Source organism: Typopeltis vanoorti, chromosome 24 (genome assembly GCF_054136105.1).
Source record: "Typopeltis vanoorti isolate ZY-2024b chromosome 24, IOZ_Tvanoo_1.0, whole genome shotgun sequence".
NCBI lineage: Eukaryota > Metazoa > Arthropoda > Arachnida > Uropygi > Thelyphonidae > Typopeltis > Typopeltis vanoorti.
Window position 1 is genome coordinate 37,108,124 of NC_143572.1, and position 27,708 is coordinate 37,135,831.

A 27,708-nucleotide genomic window follows, 5' to 3' on the forward strand; every position below is an offset into this window, starting at 1 on the left:
GTCAAAATCTGAATCAAGAGCTAGCACTTATCAAGAATGATGACATCATGAGGGTTGATGAATCGTGGGACAAATTGAAATCTGTCTTCATAGAGAAATGTACCAATACCTTATGTCCTAATAGAGCAGTAAAAAAGAAAGATTGGATGACTGATGAAATTCTTTCTCTCATGGATCAATGCAGATCATATAAAAATCATAATCCAACAAAATATACAGAGGTTCAGAAAATTATTAAACACAAGATCAAAAAAGCAAAAGAAATCTGGATGAATGAAAAATGTAAAGAAATAGAAATTCTACAGGAAAAACATGACAATTTTAATCTACACAAAAAGATGAAAGAGACCTCAGGTATATATAAGAAAAAACAATTCTGTATCCTTCAAAACAAAAAGGAAGAAATTATATCCAAAAAGGATGACAAAATACAAGAATGGGTGAAATATATAGAAGAACTCTTTACTGATAACAGACAGAACCCAGAAAATACTTATGAACATATGGAAGGTCCATGCATTCTAAAATCAGAGGTAGAATGTGCATTAAACTCAGCTAAAAATGGTAAAGCCCTAGGACCAGATAGAATACCAGCAGAAATAGTAAAGTTATTAGAAGGTGACAACATTAACATATTAGTAAAGCTATTTAATAAGATCTACGATACAGGCATAATCCCTCAAGACTGGTTACAGTCGACCTTCATCATGCTACCTAAAAAAGTAAATGCGAAAACTTGTAATGACTATAGAATGATCAGCCTAATGAGTCACATTTTCAAAATGTTTCTGAAAATAATTCAAAAAAGAATATACAGAAAATGTGAAGACACCATCAGTGATACCCAATTCGGCTTTAGAAATGGCTTGGGAACAAGAGAGGCCCTCAGATCTTATTTCAAAAATGTATTGACCAAAACAAGGTAATATTCATTTGCTTCATCGACTTCGAGAAAGCATTTAACGAAGTCCAACATGCTAAAATGATTGTACTATTAAAAAGAATTGGATTAGATGGTAAAGACATCAGGATCATTGAAAACTTATATTGGAACCAAAAGGCATCTGTTCAAGTTGATGACATTATTACAGACTCCATTAACATCAAACGAGGAGTAAGGCAAGGATGTGTGCTGTCACCTCTTCTTTTTAACATCTACTCAGAAGCCATATTTCAAAACGTCTTGGAAGGAAGAAAGGAAGGGATTAGTGTAAATGGTGAAATCATCAGTAACATCCGATATGCCGATGATACAGCTCTTCTAGCTGACAATATTCAGGATCTTCAAAATCTTCTGGAACTAATAAATGCAGAGAGTGAAAAAATGGGATTAAAAATAAATATCACCAAAACTAAATTCATGGTTAAGTAAGAAACCACTTCTTAATTTAGCACTTTCTTTAAATAGGAAACAAATAGAAAGAGTGGCAAAGTTTAAATATCTCGGAGCTGGTTAAATGAAGATTGCAATCCAGAAATGGAAATAAAAGTTAGAATCGAAATGGCAAGAAAAAATTTTCTCTTTATGAAATCAACACTGTGTAACCGCAGTTTAAACTTAGAGCACGCATGGTTAAATGCTATGTATGGTCTGTACTGCTGTACGGTGCAGAAACTTGGACCTTGAAGACAACATCAATAAAAAGACTTGAAGCCTTTGAGATGTGGTTATACAGACGAATGTTAAAAATCCCATGGACAGCAAAACCGTCCAATCAGGAAGTACTGGAACAAATGGGGAAATCACGTGAACTTTTAGATACCATAAAAAGAAGGAAAACTGCATATCTTGGTCACCTACTTCATAATGAAAAATATAAGATACTTCAATTGATTATAAAAGGGAAGATAAATGGAAGAAGAGGACAAGGAAGACGAAGAAAATCTTGGCTGGCAGATATCAGACAGTGGACTGGTATGAACTCTGAGAGACTGCTCAGAATAGCTGAGAATCGCTCAAAACTTGCCAAGGTGGTCGCCGACCTCCGATAGGAGATGGCACTCAAAGAAGAAGAATTGCTGCTTCATTGAAAGAGCAACTGAAGCATGATTTAGAAGGTAAAAAGTATGTATTAATTGCAATACAAAAGCATTTGTGCATAGTTCATAGATTTTTTTGCAATGAAACAAATAAAATTCACTCAGCTTTCTTGGGTCTTATACTGGTTGTAGAGACAACAGCAGAGGTTTTATTTAATAAAATCTCAGAAGTGTTAACTTCATATAATCAAACTCTTAAGAACTGTATTGGGTTTGCTAGTGATGGTGCTGCTGCTATGGTTGGAAGTAACAATTCCCTGTGGAAGATAGGATGAATTATTTTTACTTTGTATTTGCTACTCCCATTGTTAAAGAGTTTGAAAGGCTTAATATTTTGTTTCAGCAAACCTATGCTGATCCTAACGATCTTGCCAAAGAACTGCGCACACGCACACACAGAGATAGTCTTTTTCAAAGGCTGTACAACGAAGATGGAACATGCAAAATAGTAGAAAATGTAGACTTTGGAATTAAATTTGATCAAGAAATTAGGACATACTTGATCAGCTTTAGCACTTCTCCTAATATGGAAACAAGAAAATAATAAAATAAAGTCTGTGAAATTTAGGTGCCAAGCCATGCTTCAAGAATCGTTGAATCAAGTGAACAAGTGGCTCCCTAAGTCAGCTGATATATTTAAAGGTCTGTCACTTTTAAATCCTATTGTTATTCTAAGCCAAACAGAAAGGGGAAAATTTTCTGATCTGCCATTTTTCTACCTAATAAACGATGTTGATGTAGTTGAAGACCAATACAGAAAAATTAGCCTTGTTGCGTGAAATGAAGAAGAAAACTTCAAACAAGATTGAATCCCTAAGGAAGCTTTAGAATTTTGGCAAGCAGTATCCAAACACAATAATTTTAAAGAACTGTCGAATTATGCCCTAACGTGCCAGCAAGTAACGCAATAGTTGAACGAATTTTTTCTTATGTAACATTTATCAAAATTAAACTCAGAAACAGGATGCAAATTAAACTGCTGGATTCAATTGCAAGAATGCGTTCATTCTTAAGTGATAACAATATGTGCTGCCAAAACTTTAAATGTACTCCTGAAATGCTACAAATGCACAATAGCAAAACCCTTTACGACTCGACTGCAGAAAAAGAAGAACAAGATATTCAATATCTTGAGGAAGTGCTGTCAAATTAACAACTGAGTTTCACTGTAAGTATTTTAAGTTAAATTAAAAGTATTTTTGATGATATGTAATCAAATATGGAGGCATAATTTATGCACACCTAATTGTTGGTACGTTAATTCACACAATTCAATCGTTTTATATCTCTGGCCATATTTTCTTTAAATTTTGGCTAAGCTGTTCTTCTGTTCTGGCAACCCTGCAATGGCTTACTAAACAAACTTCCATTGTTTGGTCTGTCTCAGGACTTCTGTAGTTGGAATGCCAGCTTTCTGTCTGGATGCACACTATGTGTGATGGTGGATGATTCCTTATCCTCTCACCATTCAACTAATGCCGGGATTCCACAAGGTTCTGTTCTCTCACCAATCCTCTTCCTGCTATATATCAATGACCTACTTCAGTTGACCCCCAAACAAATAAAGTTTTGCAGATGACAGCACACTGCACTCCTCTCTTCCATTTTGATAAAACTCACTCTACACAACTCACCTCAATCAATAGGTCCTTAACCACCACTGCCATCGATTCTGATCTCCAAGCCATCCTCCAATGTGGTTCAGATAGCCTCTTCAATTTCAATGCTAGTAAAACCCAATTCTGTCTTATTTCTCACACACACAAAAAAAAAAAAGAACCATTCTCTCCCAGTATTATTTTTGACAACACCTAAATTTCCTGACAAGATGAGATTTCTCTTCTTAGGATTATAATGACATGAAGCCTTTCCTAGCATGAACACATCACAACCACCGCATACTTAGCTTCTAAAAAACTAGGATTTCTCTTTTGCTCAAGACATTACTTCACCACTGAACAGCTGTTAACCTTACACAAATCACAAATCTACCCAGCTATAGAATACTGCTCTCATATTTGGAGTGGGGCCTCTAATTGCTCCCTGAAAATGCTTGACTCAATACAGAGGAGAGCTATTACATTTATTAATGATTCATCTCTTACCAACTCACTCCTCCCACTTTTTCACAGACGTTGGTTTCTGCAATATGTATATTCTATAAATATTTCCATGGGAAACATTCATCTGAAATTGCATCAATAATTTCCCCAATTAATACTAAGCCCGTTGGAACACAAGCCCGTTGAGCTGATGCTCAACATCCTTCACAGTGCACCTCGAAACCCAGAGAACAAGTTTCTTTTCCTCCTCCTTCATTCCTGCTACTGTTGTATTGTGGAACAGTCTCCCCTCAATGTGTTTCCCCAAAGAATACAATATACAGTCCTTTATCAAATGTAAACAAGTTCCTTCTTTTCCGACCAACTACCCATATACAGTACTAATGTACTATAAATTGATCAACCAACCTCTCGTGCATGGTCCCAGCATTAAAAAAAAGAGTATGAAGATATTCGATTTGGTCAGACCTACATGATCATTGGTTACTTGAGGAACTGTGTAGTCCTTTTATCATATAATTGCAGTTGTTGATGGCAGAAAAAAATAAACTCTATACTGTACTATGATTTTTGTGTTGTTTGAAAAAATTGACCATCACTGGATACAGAAAATGGTTGTTATTATAATTTCTTTCCACATCATACCATGCACATTTTTTAAATCAGATCTGACAGAATCTTGGATACATTGTTTTGAAAAAAAAAAAAAAAACATCATGTTCCACCCCCCCCCCCCCCCACCCCCCCCCCCCCCCACCCCCCCCCCCCCCCACCCCCCCCCCCCCCCACCCCCCCCCCCCCCCACCCCCCCCCCCCCCCACCCCCCCCCCCCCCCACCCCCCCCCCCCCCCACCCCCCCCCCCCCCCACCCCCCCCCCCCCCCACCCCCCCCCCCCCCCACCCCCCCCCCCCCCCACCCCCCCCCCCCCCCACCCCCCCCCCCCCCCACCCCCCCCCCCCCCCACCCCCCCCCCCCCCCACCCCCCCCCCCCCCCACCCCCCCCCCCCCCCACCCCCCCCCCCCCCCACCCCCCCCCCCCCCCACCCCCCCCCCCCCCCACCCCCCCCCCCCCCCACCCCCCCCCCCCCCCACCCCCCCCCCCCCCCACCCCCCCCCCCCCCCACCCCCCCCCCCCCCCACCCCCCCCCCCCCCCACCCCCCCCCCCCCCCACCCCCCCCCCCCCCCACCCCCCCCCCCCCCCACCCCCCCCCCCCCCCAAATGCTGGATAAGAGAGACTCAATATGGTGCGTGGTAGTTGTTTCTTAGAATTATAACCAAAGCCACTAAGGCTATGAGACCAGTGTATTACGTGCGCTGATTGCATGTTATTCTAGCTGGTTTGTTGTTTTGCAGGATGAAAAATCTTGTAATCTCCACATGAGATTGGCTAACTCACATGCAAATGAAGAAATCATTATAAAAAAATTCTCTGTGTCCTAGCCAGGATTCAAATTCAAGTCTTTCTAACTAAATATCATTAATATTGATATTCTTGGATTTTGTGAAGGCATCTGATATATTACTACACAACAAGTTGTTGTGGCAGATGGGTGAGTAGGGATGGATAATAGAATTATACAGATGGGTTGAAGACTGGCTATCTAAATAATATCAGTAAAGCATCTTCTGATGCTCTAATGATGGGAAGTTATAAAGAATGATGCTAATGTCAGATGCTTTCAAGAAGATTTAAATAAATTTTACAGAGAAGATATGATAGAATTGTTGAGTGATAGAAAAAGAAGAGCAAGCATGACAACTGATTGTTAAGTTTGTTGCCATGATATGACAGGAATGAGCTAATATGGAGAACTGTGATTGCAAATGATTCAGTGAGTAGACTGTGTGTAAGAAAAATAGTGTGGAGTAAAGAGTAAACATAAATAATTAGGGAAACTAGATGTGTCAAGAAAGTGTCAATGCATGCATTAAATTAAGAGGTCAAAACTGTGAGTTTGGTGTGTGTGTGTGTGTGTGTGTGTGTTAGGGATGAACATAGGAGAGGCAAGAGTAGTTCGTGGTTTCGAAATCATGCCCAGCTATCTATTTGATTTAGTCATGTTTTTAAGAGTAAACTGAAGGCTCATCAGCTACTGGTTAGCTATCATGTGCATGTACGTAGTAGGACCAAAAATTACTACACGAGAGAGAGAGACATTGCTGATAGATGAGGATATCACTGCAGGAACACAATGTGAGGGATTCAATGCATTTAATGAGGCCAGAGAAGGTAGGAAGGGTGGTTAATGATGCAGAAGAATTAAATCATAGTAGAAATACTGAAAATAGTGGGGGTAAAAGTATGAGTAATATACTTGTTTTGTTTGCTGTAAAATTAGAGGTTAAGAGAAGAAAACGTATAACTGAGTGCTGCTACAGACTAGGATCATCTCGAGAGGATTGTGAGGGTACATAGACAGATAAATCATTTGGATACAAAGGACCATTTTTGGTCAATTTCAAATATGGAGATAAAGAATGGAGAGAAGAGAAAGCATGCAAGTTGAGGAAAAGATAATTTATAAAATTACTCAAGAAGAACTATCTTAAGTAGCAGGTGATGGAAGAGATTCAGAGAACAAGAGCAATGAATGTAGCATTAGCCTTTAAGAATCTGTCTATAAACAAGGTAATAGTTATGCCTCCAAATGGTGAGGGTGTTCATACAGTACTGGGAGATGACAATGTATTTTTATTATTATTCGTGACACCTCCAAGGAGTCTGAAGACTCATCGCAGCAGGACACCTCTTGTACAACTCTCCATCTGCACTACTACACAGAACCTCTACAACCAATCACCTACATCAACTGCCCACAACCACTACCACATCTAGTATTTTTTGTCTGTAAATTGCGTGTGTTCTGAAGGGCCGATTTGTCTGTATGGGGGATGAAAAACCAGAGTTTCCAGGAAAAAAAAAACCCTGCTACCTCTATATGAGATCGGCCTAACTCACCTTCAATTGAAAAAGTCCATATAAAGATTCCTCCCATCATGACGAGAATCGAACCTAAGCCTTTTCTAATCGAAGGGCACAACGTAACGTTATTTTTCCAATTGCGCTACAGAGGTGCTTATGTGAGAGCTTTGACTAAGAAAAGCCATGTGTAGAACTAAAAGGCAAATGATTATAATAAACTGCAAAGGTAGTGTCTTGTCATAGGAAGCTGCATGGCACATGGAATTCAACCAGATATTGCTTCCTTCAGAAGTGTGTGCAAGAAGCCATATATGACTGAATTCCCCGAGTCAGGAGAATAAATGAGAGGCAAATAGATGTAGAACACTTTAAAGCAAAAACCTGCATAGAATGTTGTGGATCTGATATTGGAAGAAGAGTAATCTCAGAAGTCTATCAAACAGACCAAAGGAAATTGCAGCAATTGTAATCATCTTGAAAGTATAGTTTAGGCTGTTATGAAATGTAGTGTGGTAGAAAAGTGTCAGATGTACAAGAAATGCTGTGTTGCTAAGTGTTTCACTTAGTAAGGTATACATTCCATGCAGATCCATTAGTTTTCTGGAAGAGCTGGACAAAATAATAGACGTATATAAGTTATATAAGTATATAAGTTACAGGTATTAAAGCTATAACAAGAGCTCGATTCAAATATGGCAGTCATTATCTTAGCTGATAATGAAGCTGATGTGTTTCCAATGTTGTGCTATTTTCATTATTGTCTTTTTTATTCATGAATCTCATATGAAATTTGTTATAGAAGTTCTTCAACTTAGCACTAGCTTGCTGGAATTTTAGATATGCTTTATTGTTATTATATTTTTCAAGGCCTGCCTATTTAACTTTTAATCCACCGTGAAGTTCAAATTTTTCTATCCATCAACTGCAGACCTTCCTAATTGAATCAATATTTTCCCCCCCACTGAGTTTCAATATTTTTTGTTTGTTTGTTTTCAAACTCTTTCATTTTTTCTTGAATAATCTCTCTCTCTCTCTCTCTCTCTCTCTCTATATATATATATATATATATGAGTAGGTAGTGATACTCAGAAAGCTGCTTAACTTTGATTCTTTTTAGAACACACTTATAGTCCCCTCCCCAATACAATATTTTTATTCTGTTTAAACCTAAAAGGTGATCAATTTCTGTTTTCAAATCTCCCACATACCCTTGTATCATGAACCAGCATGAAGATATTTGCTATCAACAATTACATAATCAATGAGAATTTTTTTTCTTCTTCTTTCTGTGAGAATTTGTGCACCTCTTGATGTTGACCCATGCTGTTGGTGATAATTAGGCAATGTACTAGAGAGAAATTCAGCAGGTATTATTATTAGCTTTGCACTTTTCACCAAGTTTTCCCAAAATAGGCTTTATATTCGTTTTCTACTCTGCTGTTTCAGATCTGCACCAAGTATCGGGCTTTCCCTTTTTTTCTTTATGTCAGCTGCCTTCACAACTCAAACAACTTATTCACTTTTTCCTTAGTAAAACCTTCTGTTGGACCACAAGCAAAAATAAGTGGTCATTGTCCTAATTACCCAAGGTGAAATTTTCCCATATCACTCACTTCAAACTGCCTGCCATTCGAGAAGCTTATGATCATGTTTACAGTTCATTGCTATATTTACTCATCCTTTTCTCTTATAACTACTGAATATAACATCATATTGTTATTATTTAGAAGGAATCAGACTTATTTAGTCTTCTTCATCTTGTGACTACAAATTATGTTGACATGGTACACATCTAATTCTGAAGTGTTCATAGTTCTCATAGTATTCATGTCAATGTAATAATGCAAAAGTTTATTCTTACACCTGAGTAAACTTTTACATTAAACTATATTCCTGTCTTCAATTCTAACTGTTGACTTATAACTTAAATATATGCTATATATTGCTCTGCAGAATGTATTTTCCCCAATACAACTTTAGCATTTTGAAATGCTTTTCTCGTGGAATATTGTCATATGCCTTTTCCAGATAATCAAAATTTAAATACATATTCTTGTTATATTTCCATGATTTCTCAACTATTTGTCATCATCAAATTCCTGCCAAAAACTTCATGTAAAAGTCTCAAGTACTTTCCTAATATCTTTGTTTTTAATGTGATTCTGCCATTGATGTCATCGGTTCACTTCCCAAATTTTTTCAGAACTCTCATATCTGTGGTTTCTAGCATTTGATGGACAGTTCCCCCCCCCCCCCCCCCCCCCCCTCTAACCCAACCCTCAAATCTAAAATTAGTTTTGAGCCCCACAGCTAATTTAGCAGCATTTTTAATTTTTCTCATATTCTATATAAATTTATTCAATTGACACCTACCAAACTAGCTTTGCTTATTCTGATGTTTGTTTTCATATTTAAATTGTCATCTTCATTAAAAATTGCACCTAAATAGCTGAAATGTTTTACTCGTTCTACAGGTTTTCCATTCAGGATGCCACTGATGTTTTTAGTGTTCCTGCATAATTCATAGTTTTTACATTTTATTATTTTATTTGGCATTTCATGCCAAACTTGTTATAGCATATCTGAATCGTTTCCAGTTTTAGTTTAGGTAAGAAATCTTGCAGACTTGTACTGGATTTATTTAGGAGTGTAACATCATCTTCATAAAGTAAATTCCTGAGATTAACATCTCCAATTCTGATATCAGTTTTAATGCTACTTTTTCTCATTATGTGATCCATACAGATGATGAATTGGAGACAGAGTACACAATCATCTTATAGCTGATTTTATCAAATCATAACCGTATCTCCTTAATCGCTGTACAAGACTATGCACAATACGAAATTCATATCTCATTTACACTATATAACTGTATTATTTTGAACAGCTTTCCTCTTGGCACCATGTTGTATGTCTTTCAAGATCTATAAAACTTAAATATAGATATGTATTATAATCATATGACTTTTCAATTATCTGTCTTAAAGTGAAAACCTGATCCCAACAATTCTTTTATGGCATGAACCCAGCTTGTTCTTCTCCAAGTTTCTCTTCCATAATTTTCCTAAGCCTCAAGTATACTTGCATAAATCTTGACGGAATACAGAAGAAAAGTTCCTCTGCAATTCTCATAGTGCTGTTTTTCCCCTTTTTATAGATATATATATATATATATATATATATATATAGTTTTATGAAGAATTAAATTACTAGAACAGAGATTTAAGTAAAAAGGTTTTAATATAAACACACTACTAGTTTCGGCCTGTAACAGCCTTCTTCAGGTAACATTATAAAAGAAGAAAAAACACTAAATATTGAGGGTTAAAAGACTATGAACAACATAGACAGTCGTTATACATAATTAGCATGAAACATTGTAGTTGTATTTGAAGCTGTTCTTTCGTTTGTTGCATTGTTGGGAGGTGCGTGCTTGCTGCATCACGTGAACGCCAGTACATGATTACAGCTGAATGACTATCTGGGAGGTTGTAGCTTAAGATGCTATTTAGATGAACAGGATTGAAGATGATTTCTTTAGATTCCACAATTTTTCTCTCTACTTTGTCACTGCAACGGAAGATGTTAGTAGATTTTTCCCAGCAGACTTTGTGACTTTGGTTATCATCATTAGGATTAGCCGAGAAAAGGATATGACTTGATAATGCACTCGCTCGCTGTCTCTTGTAATTAATGTCTCTCATGTGTTCTTCCATACGCATTTCGACAGATTTGTCTGTCTGCCCAAAATAAGGAATATCGCAATCACATAATATTTTATATACACCAGGGTATTTGGAGTTGATGATGACAAGGTTTTGGATGGCTAATTAAGGAACGGATCTTTGGAAGTGGAGACAAATTACTACAGAATTTGTTACATACATCAAGGATATTACAGTTGATGAAAATGACATCATGGCTAGATTGGACATAACTTCTTTGTTCACTAATGTCCCAACAGATGAAGTCCTAACATTACTCAAGGACAAGTTATCCAAAAAAATGTTAGCCTTGCTTACACATTGCATCAGGTCCGGTTACTTCAATTTCAAATATAATATATACAAACAAAAATCATGGACTGGCTATGGGTAATCCTTTATCTCCTGTTCTTGCAAATATTTACTTAGAAGATTTTGAAACCAAGGCTATCTCTTCCTTTATTTTAACACCTAAAGTTTGGAAACATTATGTGGATGATGTCTTCATTGTTTGGAGCCATGGACATGAATCCCTTATGGTTTTCCTCGAACATCTCAATAGCCGACATCAAAAACTTAATATATTAGGTTTTTTTAAACCTAATGTATTAAGTTTACTGCTGAGCTTGAAACGAATAATTCCTTGCCTTTTCTTGATCAAACTGACTCGCTCTTCTGGTAAACTAAAAATATCGATATATAGAAAGCCCACACATACCAACAGATATTTACACAGTCAGTCCCATCATTTCCCTCCTCATAAGCTTGGAATAATTTCCACCTTGGGATATAGAGCCCGTTCTCTTCTTGATGACCCAAATGAACTTCTTACAGAAATAAACCATCTGAAAACTTCTTTCGAAGTTAATGGATATTCCAAGAAAATCATCGACAAATTCCTTCTTAATCCTCCTAGACGTTACTCAGAAGAAACAAATAGATTCAAAGGCAGTATATCTATTCCTTATATAAGTACTGTTTCACATAAATTAGCAAAAGTTCTAAGAAAATACAATATCAGAACCTTGTTCACTCCACTTCCAAAGATCCGTTCCTTAATTAGCCACCCAAAACCTTGTCATCATCAACTCAAATACCCTGGTGTATATAAAATATTATATGATTGCACTATTCCTTATTTTGGGCAGACAGACAAATCTGTCAAAATGCATATGGAAGAACACATGAGAGACATTACTTACAAGAGACAGCGAGCGAGTGCATTATCAAGTCATATCCTTTTCTCGGCTAATCCTAATGATGATAACCAAAGTCACAAAGTCTGCTGGGAAAAATCTACTAACATCTTCCGTTGCAGTGACAAAGTAGAGAGAAAAATTGTGGAATCTAGAGAAATCATCTTCAATCCTGTTCATCTAAATAGCAACTTAAGCTACAACCTCTCAGATGGTCATTCAGCTGTAATCATGTACTGGCGTTCACGTGATGCAGCAAGCACACACTCTCCCAACAATGCAACAAACGAAAGAACAGCTTCAAATACAACTACAACATTTCATGCTAATTATGTATAACGACTGTCTATGTTGTTCATAGTCTTTTAACCCTCAATGTTTAGTGTTTTTTCTTCTTTTATAATGTCACCTGAAGAAGGCTGTTACAGGCCGAAACTAGTAGTGTGTTTATATTAAAACCTTTTTACTTAAATCTCGGTTCTAGTCATTTAATTCTTCATAAAACTATGTATGTTAACTGAGTCAATGATCATTCTGTCATATATATATATATATATATATATATATATATATATATATATATATATATATCAGTGGCATCGCATGCCCATTTTGGTTAGTGTGCTGTCATGTGGTTTATGCAACTCATGCTACAAAATTCACATCAATTTGACTGCATGATTACATTTTGATTGATGTATGAAAGTTTTAAGAGTGCATAATGCATCAGCACTCATCTTAATTGGTTAAAATTAATTGTGGGGAACACTGTGTTTGTTTTAAGATATATTACAAAACAATAATGAAGGAGAATGCTATATTTAAATTACTAAAATGTGTAAATAATGAACCATCATTAATAAGTCATGTGAGAATGGAAAATGTAAAAGAAAGAATAAGTGTCAGCAGAAATACTTTCATTAATGGTAAACGAATTATTAATAATTGACATTTGTGACATATGTGTGTCCTATGAGTTGCTGGGTAGAACGAATAGCATGTAATCCTATTAAGTCTAGACATGAATAAGTGAATTTATGATGACATAATTAAAAAAAAAAAAAAAACAAGGAGAGGAAAAGTTTGCAAAGTATAAATAAGTAACTAACAGTAAACAGCCGCTATAGCAGGGGAGGGACTAATAATGTTGATCAGGTGATTCATTTAGGCATGGCAGGAATACGTGTGGTTTGATGGAGTAGAAAACCATCTCATAAAAATTTGTTCACATGTTATGTGCCTTTCTCTGGTTTATGTATATATTGCTTTGTTTTCTGAGAATTTTCTTTTGTTTATTGAGACTCAGTATACATTTTATGAAATAATAGGATACATAATATCTGATCATTATCTGAATTATAATTATCCACACTTTTGGGAATCCTACATTCATTGCTTTTGTTTTTTTGGTGTCAGCGGCTCTTCTGTCTTATCAATAACAGATATCTCACATATGTTAGTTTGTGTTGTAGATCAACTTCTTATAATACACAGATGTATTTTTTCTATCAAGGAGGTGGTAGGCCATTCGCAGAATATTCTCCTATATAAAGAACACACAACATTTTATAAACAAAATTAAAAACATAACACTCGGAAAAGATGATTTATTAGTCAGTTTCGACATTTCTGCCCTTTTCACAAATATCCCAATCAGTGACACAATTCTTCTCTTACAGAACAAATTTCTGCCTGACATTATGCTCTCTTTGTCCACGTACTACGCTCTGGTTACTTCATGTGGCAAAATAATTTTTACCTACAAAAAGAAGGTATGGCCATGCGCGCACAACTACCCCAACCCAAAATTGCTAACTTTTATATAGAAGCTTTTGAGCAACATGCTTTAGATTCCTTTCCTTTAAAACCTACAGCACGGCTTAGATACATCAACGATGTTTTTGTTATCTGGCCACATGGCCGTCAAACATTAAACACCTTCCTCAGCCACCTGAACAAACAACATGAGCGCATACAATTTAATACTGAAATTGAAAATTAGAACTCGCTTCCTTTCCCAGATACATTGGTCACATCTTCAGGCAATCAATCCTTCACTGTTTACTGCAAGCCTACACATACTAACTTATATCATCACCCTTTGCAAAAACTTGAAGTCATTAACACCCTCAAAAACAGAACAATAACAATTTGCGCTAATGAACAAGCTCTTAAGAATTACAAATTATTAGCAATACATTTATAAATAAGTATGTCCATAAGTATGTTATTATATGTATGTTCATCAAAACATACATATAATTAAAATATAATTAAACATTAAAAAACATTCAACTTTTCTAAGAATCCTCTCCCCCCCACTGTGCTCACCCTGGAGTTGATCATATCTACTGCACCTGTAACTTACCTTATATTGGTAGCAATTTTAGTGGAGCAGGCCTCTCAAGATCATGCTTTTAACACCCTACACCAAGCTGATTGGAAACGTACATGTCCTTTTACATCACACAAATACTTGATATGAACGGAAATTTAAAGAAGCCTATGAAATTTTGAACCATCCTAATCTTAACAATAATGGTGGCATAAAAATCCCATGAATTTGGATGATACACATTCAGCCCATTTAGTTCTTCAAGTTTTCCAGCAAATCTTGACTTTAGGACTCTAAGCAATTATTTCAGCTTTTATTGGCCACTGTCCATACTGTTTTGCTTTAATTTATATATATACTTATAGTAACTTTTGCGTTAACATGTTTGCTCTCTAACTTAAATTATTTTTGTAACCAAATATATAACAATAATAACAGAACTCTAGTTTTGACTTAGTAAGGATTTTTTTTTTTTTCCCACCAGAGGACAGGCCAATAGTTTTAATGGTCAACTAAATCAATGTAACTTTAGCATATACCATGTAGATTGCAGTGCAGTCTGTTTCTTTGTGATGGAGTATTCGACCTTAATGTAAAGGTCGAAATGTCAAGTAATTATTTTGGTTTATATTAAACTCAAGTTTTACTCCAACATGGTAGTTGTTTCAATAATTTTTATGATGAACACAGAAGTATTCATTTTTATTCCGGAATAGAAAATTTTTTACTACATCTGTTGTTTCCGAAGACTAGGAAAAAAATGTCCCTATACCATTAAAAAACTTTCCAACCTAATAATAACCAATCATAGCCACTAGCTGTGATTGGTGAGTGCTGAGACAATGCTATTGTCTCAGCATTTTGGCGCTGTTTTCAGCCTTGCCTTCTGGACAGTTTAAAACCATTGGAATGCTAAGAATTTGACCAGCTGCGCAATCTGTGCATCTGTTCAAAGGTGTATGTATTTGTGACTACACACCCGGAATATTAACGTGAATGTGATGCAATGTTTAAGCATTGAAACGTGTCCTCTTCACAAAGCATTAGCATACCGTGTTTAATTTTATTAATCATGCAAAGCCAGGAAACAATTAGAGGAGTCTTTAATGGAAATAAATGCAAAAATATAATATCAGTGATGTTGCTATTGAGTGGATGTGCACAACACACCCAGAATATTTGCCCCAGATATATACCAGGTGGTTATAAAATAATGTCAAGTGTTCAGAACCCTCTAGTGAGTAATGTATTGGACGAAACACACCAATATTCGGTACATGTACACAGTGGAACATGAGGATTCGATTTAACGAAAAAAAAGTACCAAAAGTTGCCAACAGGGGAAATTTTGGCGCTGTTTACCGAGTAAAATGCATTAATTTGCATTATCACGTTTCTTGTGAGCAATCATGCAATAAAAGGAAAGCCTGTGAGATTTCTTATCATTCGTAGACAAACTGCTTTTCGATGCCTCTTACCTTACGTGAGCATTCTTTGTTAGTCAAACTATTATCAGCGGAACAATAATGCCAGTGCTTGTCTTCGTGATTTTCGGCGTATGAAAAATTTACGAAAAGGACCGAATAGCGTAACAAACTTACGAAAACTGATTCGGCGATTGGAAACTACTGGAACTCTAGCAGTGCAGGTAGGCAGGGGACGCAAACCAATCAATCACCAACAAGTTGAACAAGTTGCAACTGCTATTGTGGAACAGGAGATGGCGAATGTGCAGGGTACCAGCAGTGCACGAGCAATATCCTGGCAAACGGATATCGCATACATAACGGCGTGGAAAATCCTACATCAGATGTTGAAATTTTACCCCTATAAAATCAGTCATGTTCAAGAATTGCGCCCTGGTGATGAGACCACATGAATCGACTTATCTTTGAGATTCTCAGTGCGCATGGAAGTGGATGATGCATGGCCGTGGCAGATTTTATGGAATGACGAAGCGTACTTTTATTTGAATGGTGATATTGACACACGCAACTGGCGCATTTGGGCTGCAACTAATCCGCATGTGTGTCTGTAGATGCCTATCCAATCATCCAAAGTCACAGTGTGGTGCGGATTTACGGCATCTTTTATCATCGGTCCATACTTTTACGAGGAAAATTGCCAAAATCGACCAGTGACCTGTTCTGTCAATGCAAACAAGTATGCCAATATGCTACAGAACTTTGTGGTTCCACAACTGCAGCAAAGAGGATGTCTCGATTCGACCATCTTCATGCAGGATGGTGCACCACCCCTCATCGGACTTCAGGTGCAGCGTGTTTTGCGACAACATTTCTCTGACAGAAGAATATTAGTCATGCATTTCCCACACCATGGCCACTGAGATCGCCTGATCTCAATCCTTGTGACTTTTGGCTGTGGGGATTTCTTAAAAGCACTGTGTATCAAGGACATGTACCTGATATTCCAACTTTGAAAGATCGAATAACGTTACATGAGAAAAATCAATTCCGATATGTTGCGAGCCACTGTGGAAAATGTCGTGCACTGTATGCAGTTCCTGGAACATCAGAATGGTGGTCATATTGAATCTCATTTGTAATTAACAATGAACGTCATGAAATTGATGTGTGCTGTCTCTCATTTGCCATTTAGTCATTCATTAGTCACATCTACTAAAATTAATTTGGCAGCACCAAAATTTCCCCTGTTGGTGACTTTTGGTACTATCTTTTTTTTCGTTAAATCGAATCCCCATGTTCCACTGTGTACGTCTACCGAATATCGATGTGTTTCGTCCAATACATTACTTGCTAGAGGGCTCTGAACACTTGACGTTATTTTATAATCACCCAGTATATATCAGAGGCAAATATTCTGGGTATACATGATATAAAAATGTGTGTGTGTATGTGTGTATATATATATATTCTTCTGGTTCCCATCTGCCATACGGCCTTGGGAGGGTAGCTATATGCTACCATTCTAGGGAGAGATGATTATGAGCAAGGTGGTTTCCCGTTGCCTTCCTTGCCGTATACATATATATATACATATATATATACACACATATATAAAAAGATAAGCCGAAATTTGAAACATTTTTATGTCACGTTTTTTGTCTCTTCACTGTTTTGAAACGTCCAACAATGTGTTTGCCTTCATGAGACAAACACATTGTTTTCTCATGTCTCGAGTCATCAGAATTGAAGGAGAACCGGCTTATCACCTGGAACTCAGGGGGTGGCACTGTAGGGGCAGAATCCCCCTAGTATACACACACACACACATTTTTTTATAGATGTATTTTTTATATACATATATTTTATAGATGGAAATGAGGCTCTTGCACAGTCATCCAGAATTTGCCTTCTGAATTATGCAGGTCAATGTAAAATTTTATTTACATATTTATTTCTATATTTATGCATTTCTAGTTGAATGAAAATTATGTACTCCAGCTGTCTTAACATATTCAAGTTTTTGTTTTTTTAAACCTAATGTATTAATGTATATACTTGTGATTGCATTTGTATTGAATATTTTCTGCTGCTATTCTATATAGTAGAAAATATTCTATTTTCTACTGCTAATGATTGAATAGCATATATAATATGCTATTCAATCATTCAAGGTAATTACTTCAGACAACAAGAATATCTTCAGTTTTTGAGTTTTTAATGACACTTGTGACATAGTAAAAGATTATTAGTAAAACATAGGTACAAGATTTAATAAGAATACATAGGTATTTTATTAATGTTGATATTTCGGTCTGAATCTAACAGGCTATCATCAGTGCCCATGCAAATTCATAAGATATTAGCGACATTCTCAGGTGACATTATACAACATATAGTAAATAATAAACTAAAATAAAATAAAAATCAATTAATTAAAAATTAAATGAAAATAAAATAAATAAACAAAAAAAAAAGGGGGGGTAATGCATCAAGAAGACACGCTCCTAAATTTTTGGTATGGACGTCATTGGAAAAGGTTGGGTAGTATAAAAGCATCTCTGCACTTTTTCTAAACCACATACAAGGCAGATATTTGAACAGAAGGGGTTGTGATCAGTCTGTTCTGTGCTAGACCAGATTTTTCAGGCTTATTATGGATTATATAAGACTGGTATTCCTGCAGTAGTTTTTTGCCAGAAATCTAAGCCTGAATGACCACTGAAAAAAAAAACTGTAATAAATCTATTGTCCATCACACTCAAACCAGAAGCCATCAGCACACTCAGTCATAACCATAACTAAGTTATAGCACCTAAAAAAAATACCTGCCAAAGATAGATTCACAGCCTTTCCTACCGATTTGGTAAATAATATCAGACTGGATGCAGTGAATGTCCTAACACAAGCAAAACCAAAGAAGCAATCTCTCCTGCAAGGAATATAAAGAACTGGCTGAGATGATGAATAAAAAAATAATTATAATTACAAAAGCAGATAAGGGAAATAACCGTAGTTCTTAACCAATGAGACTACACACACAAACTTACCTTTATACTTAAGAATAACTCTACTTACCGTCCTTTGGACTATGATCTTACTGACACACAAATCAGAACCCTCTGTAGGCTCCTTTAAAAGGCTATCTCCTGGCCTGTGGAAATTACAAATAAACCTAAACCATACAATTACAGACCCCAATCCCCTAGATAAATGCAGTGCATAAAATCCACAAAACATTATCCCCCCCAGATGGCAATGATCCATCCACATACAAACTATGATAAACAAGTGACCAAAGTGCTCACCCAATATAGTGGCAACATACTTTCACACATAAAAACTTTGCCAAATAAAAAACCTAATATTCCAACACACTGAAATAATGGTCAGTTTTGATGTCTCCTCTCTATTCACTAATGTTCTTTAGACTTTATCCAAGCACAATTTCCTCCAGCATAGCCAAACTGTAGGTCTGTATGGGGAAAAAGTTGATACTTTATCTTCAAAGGTGTCTTTGAAGTAGTTTGCCAGGTGGAGGAGAAAGTGGAGACCTCATGGTCTCCACTTTCTCCACCACCTGGCAAACTTTGGCTATGCTGTACTGATGATATGCTCTTCATTTGCCCATATGGCCTCAAGGCTTTTAACACCTTCCTAACCAGCACTCCAGGATCCAGATCACATTGAAAAAAAAAAAAAGTTTCCACTTCCTAGACCCTCTCATTACATGCAGCTGATGGATACTTGGCATTCTCAGTTTAAAGAAAACTCACACAAACAAGCAGATACATTTGCCAAATCTTATTTTTGATATAGAAAAGGACATGTCAGTTAATGAGCTAACCAATTAATCTCTTTCCTCACTCTTTTTTGTATCAGCTATCTTTTGTGTTTTCTATGGTATTTCCATGGATGTTCAGATGAACTGGCAGTTATACCATTGCTCTCCTACCCATTATATCAGCTTCTCCTTATTTTCTCAATCTCTCTCTCTCTCTCTTTGTTTTCTCCCAAGCAGTTACAACCCGATTCTCTTAAAAAAAGTCATTAACCTTATTCTCTGTTCTTACTCTTAAGCTCACATGCACAGTACAGACAGGTTCTGCAATCTTTCAGGTGTGACTAGTATTTAAAAAATAAATAAAACTATTATTATTAAATTTAAAAACTAGAAAAAAAAAACGTGACTGACTTTGAAAACATTAATATTGACATCGAAGAACAGATAAACAGATAAGAATCTTTAGACAAACCTTTACAGTCTGATTTCAATAATAAAAAGAAAAAACAGATAACAGATTCTCAAATATTGAGATCTTAATGTTTAAGATTTCTTACTCCATTGTACATTGTATTGTACAATGGCCTATCGTATGTTGGACAGATCTCTCGAAGTCTTGAAATAAGACAGAAAGAACATGTGGGAGACATAAATTACAACAGATTCTTAAAGACATATGGAAAAATCTCATCAATTCTCTCAGCTTAACAGAACTACAATACGCGAAAAACACAACACGTAGTCATGTACCGGATTCTGACTAACACATGTGCACTTCCAAACGAGAATTATCAAATGTAATGACCTAATAGGTACTAAAGCTTCTGTATTCATGTAACTTGGTGCATTTGTATTTACATCCATACAGCCTTGATAATGCTAGACAGTAGCTAGTGAAACTGGTTGGCAATTTGCATTTTATTCATTAAATCGTATGGTCTCTCTATTAATAAAGTTTTCAATTTCTTACTCTCTTAAGGCAACCCAAACTCAACTTAATCAGAGCTTTTCCTATAACATTGAGTGTCTGATAGGAAAGCTTTTGGACACAACTGAAAAGTTTGCAAGAGAAAGTGAGAAAAGAGGACTAGTTTATCTGATTATAGATTTAAAATTTGTGAATATAAACAAACTAAAATAAATGTAATTATTTAATCAACATATTTATAAAATCTGCAAATTTCCTAATTTTTATACTAGGCTGAACAATTATTCTTTGCTTTTCAAATACTTTCTTTTCTGGTCTCAGTGTAGAAATCAAAACAGATAATTAATGCTTCTCAATCATTATATCTATGAAACCCAATGATTTCAAAGGCTCATTATAGAGGTCAAGATAGAGAAGAATGAACTAGTATATTTTAAGCAGGTGGAACTTAAAAATTCATTGCAGTCTTGAGAAATATGGGAATAAAACTCCTTAACACTGGTTAATGCTTAATTGACTGTTTATTCTCTATGCTTAAATTTCATCAAAAGAAACACACATAGTTTAAAAGAAATAACACAAGGAATGAATATGATTAAATGATATACTGGATATACACTCACTTACAGGATTATATCTTTAAATAAGAATGAAGAGATCACATTTATGTGTTTTGCTATCCAACATCTGACACATTTTCAATTGAAATGCTCAAACTCAGAGATCACACTCCAATAATCCAAGAAATCCATGCCTTGAATTTCTTTATTTTTGTTGAGTATACCTTAAACCAGGACTCAGTAACAAAAAAAAAAAAAAAAATTAAATTAAACATAAATGGATGGAACACGTTGAAAGAATGAAAACAGAAAATTACCAAATCAAGTATTAAATTACAAACCATCAGGAAAAAGAAAACCATCGTTGAATCTAAAAAGATTCAACGATGACTTCTAAGGCCAGAATAGGCTGTTCTATGCCCACCTGGCCTAAAGTATGATAATACCTCTTTCATGCAAGTCATCAGCATTCATTGTTTTTTTCTGATAAAATTTCATGATGATTTCTGAAAGTAAACAGCTAAATATCCAATGTAGATATGACCTCCTTATTCTTATTAAAGGAACATATTCCTAGTATCTCACATATTCCCTATAAATAAGCATATTCCCAGTATCTCATATCTTCAAAGCAATTAACAAATAAAAAAAAAAGTATTAAATTTTGTTGAATAAAAATTAATCCCACATTAAAAGAATGTTATTTAATTATAAGCTATATATTTTGTTCACATGTAAATATTCCAACTTTAAAAAGGAAAAAAAAAAGTAAAGAAAATAAAAAAGAAAATAATGTATAAATCATCATGAAATAAAAGAGGATGAGGAAAAAATGCATGTCAAGTATAATCGTCACATAATATTAAATTTTAAAGTTCTGAAGGGTGCAATTTCAGTGTGTCAAAAATATTTCTGAAGGGCAATGCATACTCACCCACACATATACACAAATATAAGCATAAGGTTTTAACAAGGGAAAAAATACTGCTGTTACAGAAACAAAAAACAAAAAAAAAAAACAAAAAAAAATATAAATATAAAGGAACCCACTGAATGTATCTTTCTTGGCCGACCTCTGCCTCTTTTCACCGGATCAACTTGTTGATTTGTCTTTTGTAATTTCTCTAACTTTTGCTGCTGCTGTAACTGCTTTTGCTGCAAATTAAGCATATGCCACAAAATGGAAAACAAAATGGAAATAAGCAACTGAAGTAAAATATAAAAATGATCATACATTAATTTTAAGGTAAAAATAAAATGGGCAAGAAAATTTGGAAAGAAAAAAAATGGAATAGCAATTTATAAATAAAACATGAGAAAACAAAATCAAGCTCTTCAGCATTAGCAAATTTTCTAAAATCTTAATTTACACAAGTACATGGTATCTCAAAATAGGCTGAAATTTTAAACACTGATATCTCTAGCTGAAGGGGGAAAAGGACACTACAATGCACACATTTTGTCACAGCTCCTCCAACAGTATGTCATTCGCTATGTTGGAAATTGCTTTGGGAGTTTGTGGTCGAAGAAGTCACTCCATTTAGTCCTTGAAATAAACCTATAGAAGAAAATCTGCTGTCAACTTGGGGGCCAGGTAAATCATAACACACACACCTGCGGACAAATTTGCACCTGTTCCGAAAGAGTGCTATCAAGACTGCACAAGGCCAACATTACCACCAACACACAACAATTAATTTGCACCACATTTCCAACTGGGATGATTTTTGATTTTAGAGATGTTAGTGTTTAAAATTATGACCTAATTCAGAGACGCCCTGTGTATGTAAATAGCGAAGATCCACACACACACACACACACACACACAAAAAAAAAACAGAATTTTAAATGTTTCATTTTTAAAATACTATAGATAAAACTTTGCATTCTGTAATAAGCATAAGTCTATATCCATAAAAAAATTCACATAAGCTGGAGCATGAAATAAAATGAGTACATTATAATAGTATGGCCAGGGGGGGAGGGAGAGAACTGGACCTCACTACAGTAGCTAACAAAATTTCTCTTAGACACTATAACAAATTCATTTTATTTAATATTAATTACTCTTCAACACACATAAAAGAGAAAAAACTTGCAGTGATTTACTTCAATCTCCATATCAATGAGTGTTACCAAATAATACATAAATAATATGTAAAAAAAGAAGCAGAAAATGGTTATCAATAAGAAATTCATCCTTTACTGTGTTGGAAACTAATTATATCATGATGACAGGTTAGGAAATTCTCTTGTCTTCCAGAGAATATACTACAATATCAAAACATGGCACCTAAAAAGACATCTGAAGTGAATTAATATCTATCAGATATGGTACTGCAGGAAATCAAATTATACTGAGATGAATGAGATATCAAGATGGCAGTGGTTAGAAAATACTGAAAGAGTAATGTTTTTCGAACCATTCTAACAAAGTTTGAGAACAATAATGCTTTTAACTATAAGAATACAGCAGACGTATAGTAACTACAACTACCGCAAGGAGCATATGGTGGACCAACAGAGCATGTTATTATGGTATGGATTTTGCCTATGGAGATATCCTTTGGAACAACTAGACTAAAAAAGTTAAAATCAAGTAAGGCTTAAATTAAAGCATATTAATTTACATACCTATGTAAATTTTGGAGATAAAGATAGTAAAAATTTGATCAGAGCCAAAGCTGTATACAATTAAAAGAGATGAGCATAAGATATTGACAACTGAGTGTAAAAAATAACATCCAGATAAATGAAAAACATTAAAATCAATAATGAAAAATACTGAAAAGATGAATTATGTAAACTGTATATTTTGAAAGAACTGAGAATAAAGAAAAAGAATAAAAACCTGTTATATATAAGCCAGCAACATACATCATGAATGCTGGCTGTTTCATTAAAATGTAATCAGGTATGGACAGGCAAAAATTAACCATGATCTTGCCACTTTTTTTTTTTTTTGAATGTGTATTATTAGGAGGAGTTGGGCTAGTTTGAGAGTACTGGGAAGTAATTTTTTTTGTTTAATTGCCATGAAGGGAATAGTAAATAGAGTCTTGTCAGAGCAACTCTTGTAATTTGGATTCAATTTCTTGGAAATTGATAATGGTGACCTTTTCAATTTCAGGGGCATGTTTAGATTGTATTGCATGTAAGGATATTTTGGTAGTGGAATTTTTATTGTTGCTAGTATGTTTCTCTTTCTTTTAAGGTTACACAGTGGTCAGCATTCTTAGTGAAGAAATTATGGAGACAAAAACGCACATGTTGGAGTAATTACTTCACTTATAATTAAGAAAATAGCACCCGACATTTCGACCTCTATATCGAGGTCATCATCAAGAAAACATATATATGCACAGAACACAAGCTAACTGACACTATACAAAACTAAGATAAATCTAAATGCTTTGTTAATTATTTATCCTAGCCTGATCTCTGGTGGAAAAAAAAAATACATAAAATATATACAAAAATATAAATTAACAAGATAAAATAAATTTTTACATATCAGCACAGTAATATACAGATTAAAAAAAAAGCTCTAAATAAATAAAAATAAAGTTTTATAGGGGAACTACATTAAACTAATATGTTTTGTTTTGTTTTAGTAAAGAAGTAATCTAGCATGGGAATATTACAATCTCGATAATGCTCAATTAAATGAGACTTAATAGAATGAATGGCAGAGCCAATATAACAGTTGGTATTGCATCCCGACCATGGGTTTAACTGCCCAGTCAGTATTGCATCCCGACTGGGCAGTTAAACTTATGTTATTGCATAGTAGAATGTCAGCATGAGTTATAGTAGTGAACACAATTCTGTAATTTGAATATTTGAAGATTCCTTTTATGGCTTTATAAATGTTTTTAACAGCAATAAGGCCCCAGGTGCAGATGGAATCCCAGCAGGGCTAATTAAGGTCACAGGAGATGGAGAGATAAGAGTGTTTCATAGATTGATTACAAGAATATGGGAGACAGGAAAATAGCCTAGAGACTGGAAGAAGTCGGTTTTCATACCACTACTTAAGGGAGATATGAAGGCATGCAAGAACTATAGAACTATTAGTAAAACATCTCATTCAAGCAAAATTTTATTGAAGATCATGCTAAACAGGATGGAGGTCAAAGTTGATGCAGAGATGCCTGAGGAAAGGTAAGGGCACCAGAGATCAGATCCTTGCCTTAGAAGACAGATCATAGAAAAATATAAAGAATTCAGACTCCCTTTGGTAACGTGTTTCTTAGACTACTCTAAAACTTTTGACTGTGTTTAGTATGCGAAACTGTGGGAAGTAATGAAAAGAATAGGTTTTCCTCAACACACTATCCCTGTACAAGTAGCCAACTTGTACAGGGAGCAAGAAGCCATGGTAAGAACGGGTGTTGGATTGACTGATTGGCTTCAGGTTGGAAAAGGACTTAGGCAAGGATGCTTACTTTCTCCTCACTTGTTTAGTATATATGGAGGACATCATGTGTGAAGTACTGGATAAGCTCAAGACAGGAATTAAGATAGGAAGTAGACTGATCAGTAATCTGAGGTATGCTGATGATACAGTATTCCTTTGTAATGACAAAGAAGAACTAGGACAAATTCTTGACAAAGTTAACAAGATCAGTAATAACAGAAGACTTCAACTCAATCCTAGCAAGACAAAGATTATGGTTCTCAAAGGAAATACAAACAGGGAAGCTCTTGAGAAAGAAGTGTACCTTAATGGAGAAAGAATTGAGGAAGTCGGCAAGTTTGAATACCTGGTATCCATTATTAATGTGAAGAATTGCTGTTCAGAAGACATCAGAAAAAGGTTACAAATAGCTAAAACAGTTAGAGACTTGTCTAAAATCTGGAAGGATGGATCTATCTCCATGAGAACAAAGGTGAGGATTTTGGATGCAGTTGTTTTTCCAACAGTGACTTATGGATGTGAGACTTGGAACCTAAAGAAGTCAGATAAGAAAAGGTGACCTGCTGTTGAGGATATCATATACTGAAAGGCATACAAATGAATGGGTATGCCTTTCAGTACATACAAACGAAGGTTCTTTGTATGTACATTCAGTACATACAAATGAAGGTTCCTTAAGGATATTGATAGAAGAAAGTTGAAATATTTTGGACACATTGAAAGGATGGAAGGAGGACTTCTCAGAACAGCAGGTAATTCTGGAAAAAGAGGAAGGGGTAGACCCTCAATGAGATGGATGGTGTGTGTGGAATGACTGATCTTCAGAGCTGAAGCAACCAGTAAAGCAAACAACAGGACTACATGGTGAGGCCTGGTGTGACACATCACTGAGCATCAGAGTGACCATATGGCATCTGTGGATGCCCAGTGAACATATAGATAGATAAATGTTTTTGATATACAGGAATTTTAAAACTATATGTGGTAGCATGCCAAGTGAATTGTTTAGATACTGTCAAGAGCCAAAGATCTCTTTCAGATAAGTATTTGTAGGCATTAATAAATTGTGCTAATATGACAGAATTTCTGATGCAATAATAACGATAAAAGGTGAAATGCAAACAATTTCCAATGCTTGTAGGTTTGTGGTATACTTTGGTACTGATATGATGATTGAATTTAATGAGTATCAAATTCAAGAAGTTTATAGATTTATTTTCTTTGTATTCTATTATTATTATTACATGACACTTCGATATTATTACATGACCTCCCTCGATGAGTCTTTGGACTCCCTGGAGTCCAAAGACTCATCGAGGGGAGGGCACCTACTCCACAAGTCTCCATCTCCCCCGCTCAATCCAACTACTATGAACCACCCTACTTTCATCATCTACACCAACGGCATCTACCACCGACCACCATCACTAGTATTTTCACACACAATCACAAACATCCATGCCCATGGCAGGATTCGAATCCACAGACTTTTGGCTGGAGAACGAATAAGCTAACCACTTGGCCAACCAGGTCGGAAATGGAGAATTTTAATCTGGGGCTAATGGTATTGAAAGAATAGACTAACTGTTGTATGGCATTTGCATTATTGATGTACAGAACATCATCCACGTATCTACTGTAATAAGAAATGCCAATGCGGGGAGAGAGAGAGGAATAAGAATTATGGCTCCATATGGTCAAGATTCCAAAAGAAAGGAAAAGAGGCAAAGGATGTCTTAAGGTGGACTGATGAATTGTCAAACTTTGTTGTGAAAAACTGGTCAACCATTGCCAAGAACAGAGAAAGGTGGAAGGAACTGGAGGAGGCCTTTGTCCAGCAGTGGACAGAAAATGGCTGAAAAGGAGAAGTAGAAGAAAGAAGATGGTCATGAAAAAAAAATAAAATAAAAATAAAATAAAATAAAATTCAACACGCATGCCTATATGAAAAACATTCTTATTCCACTCTCTCTCTCTCTCTATCCATTGGCATCTCTTAATACGGCAGATAAGTGGATGATGTTCTATGCACTGGTAACACAAATGCCATACAATAGTTCATTTTTTTCAACATCTTTGGCCCCAGATTAACTATTTACTCCCTCCTCATGACAACTACAAAAAAAATTACTCCCCTGTACTTTCAAACAAGTCCAATTCCCAAATACTCTCAAACCAACCATACTCCTCCTAATATATACATTTCACAAAAAAACCATGTGGTTAGCTCAGAGTTAGTTGTTGGCTATCCACCTCAGATGAGATTTTCATGAAATGGTCAGCACCTGTCATGTATGTCGCTGGTTTACCATATATATAATAGGT

At 35.6% G+C, this 27,708-nt stretch overlaps 1 protein-coding gene across 1 annotated transcript in view; it reads right to left on the bottom strand.

Annotated features, from left to right (window-relative positions):
• LOC150093110 (uncharacterized) overlaps positions 1-27,708 on the bottom strand; it is a 532,180-nt gene that overhangs the window by 306,977 nt on the left and 197,495 nt on the right. Inside the window, exon 8 of the mRNA XM_090414155.1 lies at positions 22,014-22,118. Within this exon, the coding sequence (XP_090270281.1) occupies positions 22,014-22,118 (105 nt within the window). The remainder of the gene's footprint in view (positions 1-22,013; positions 22,119-27,708) is intronic.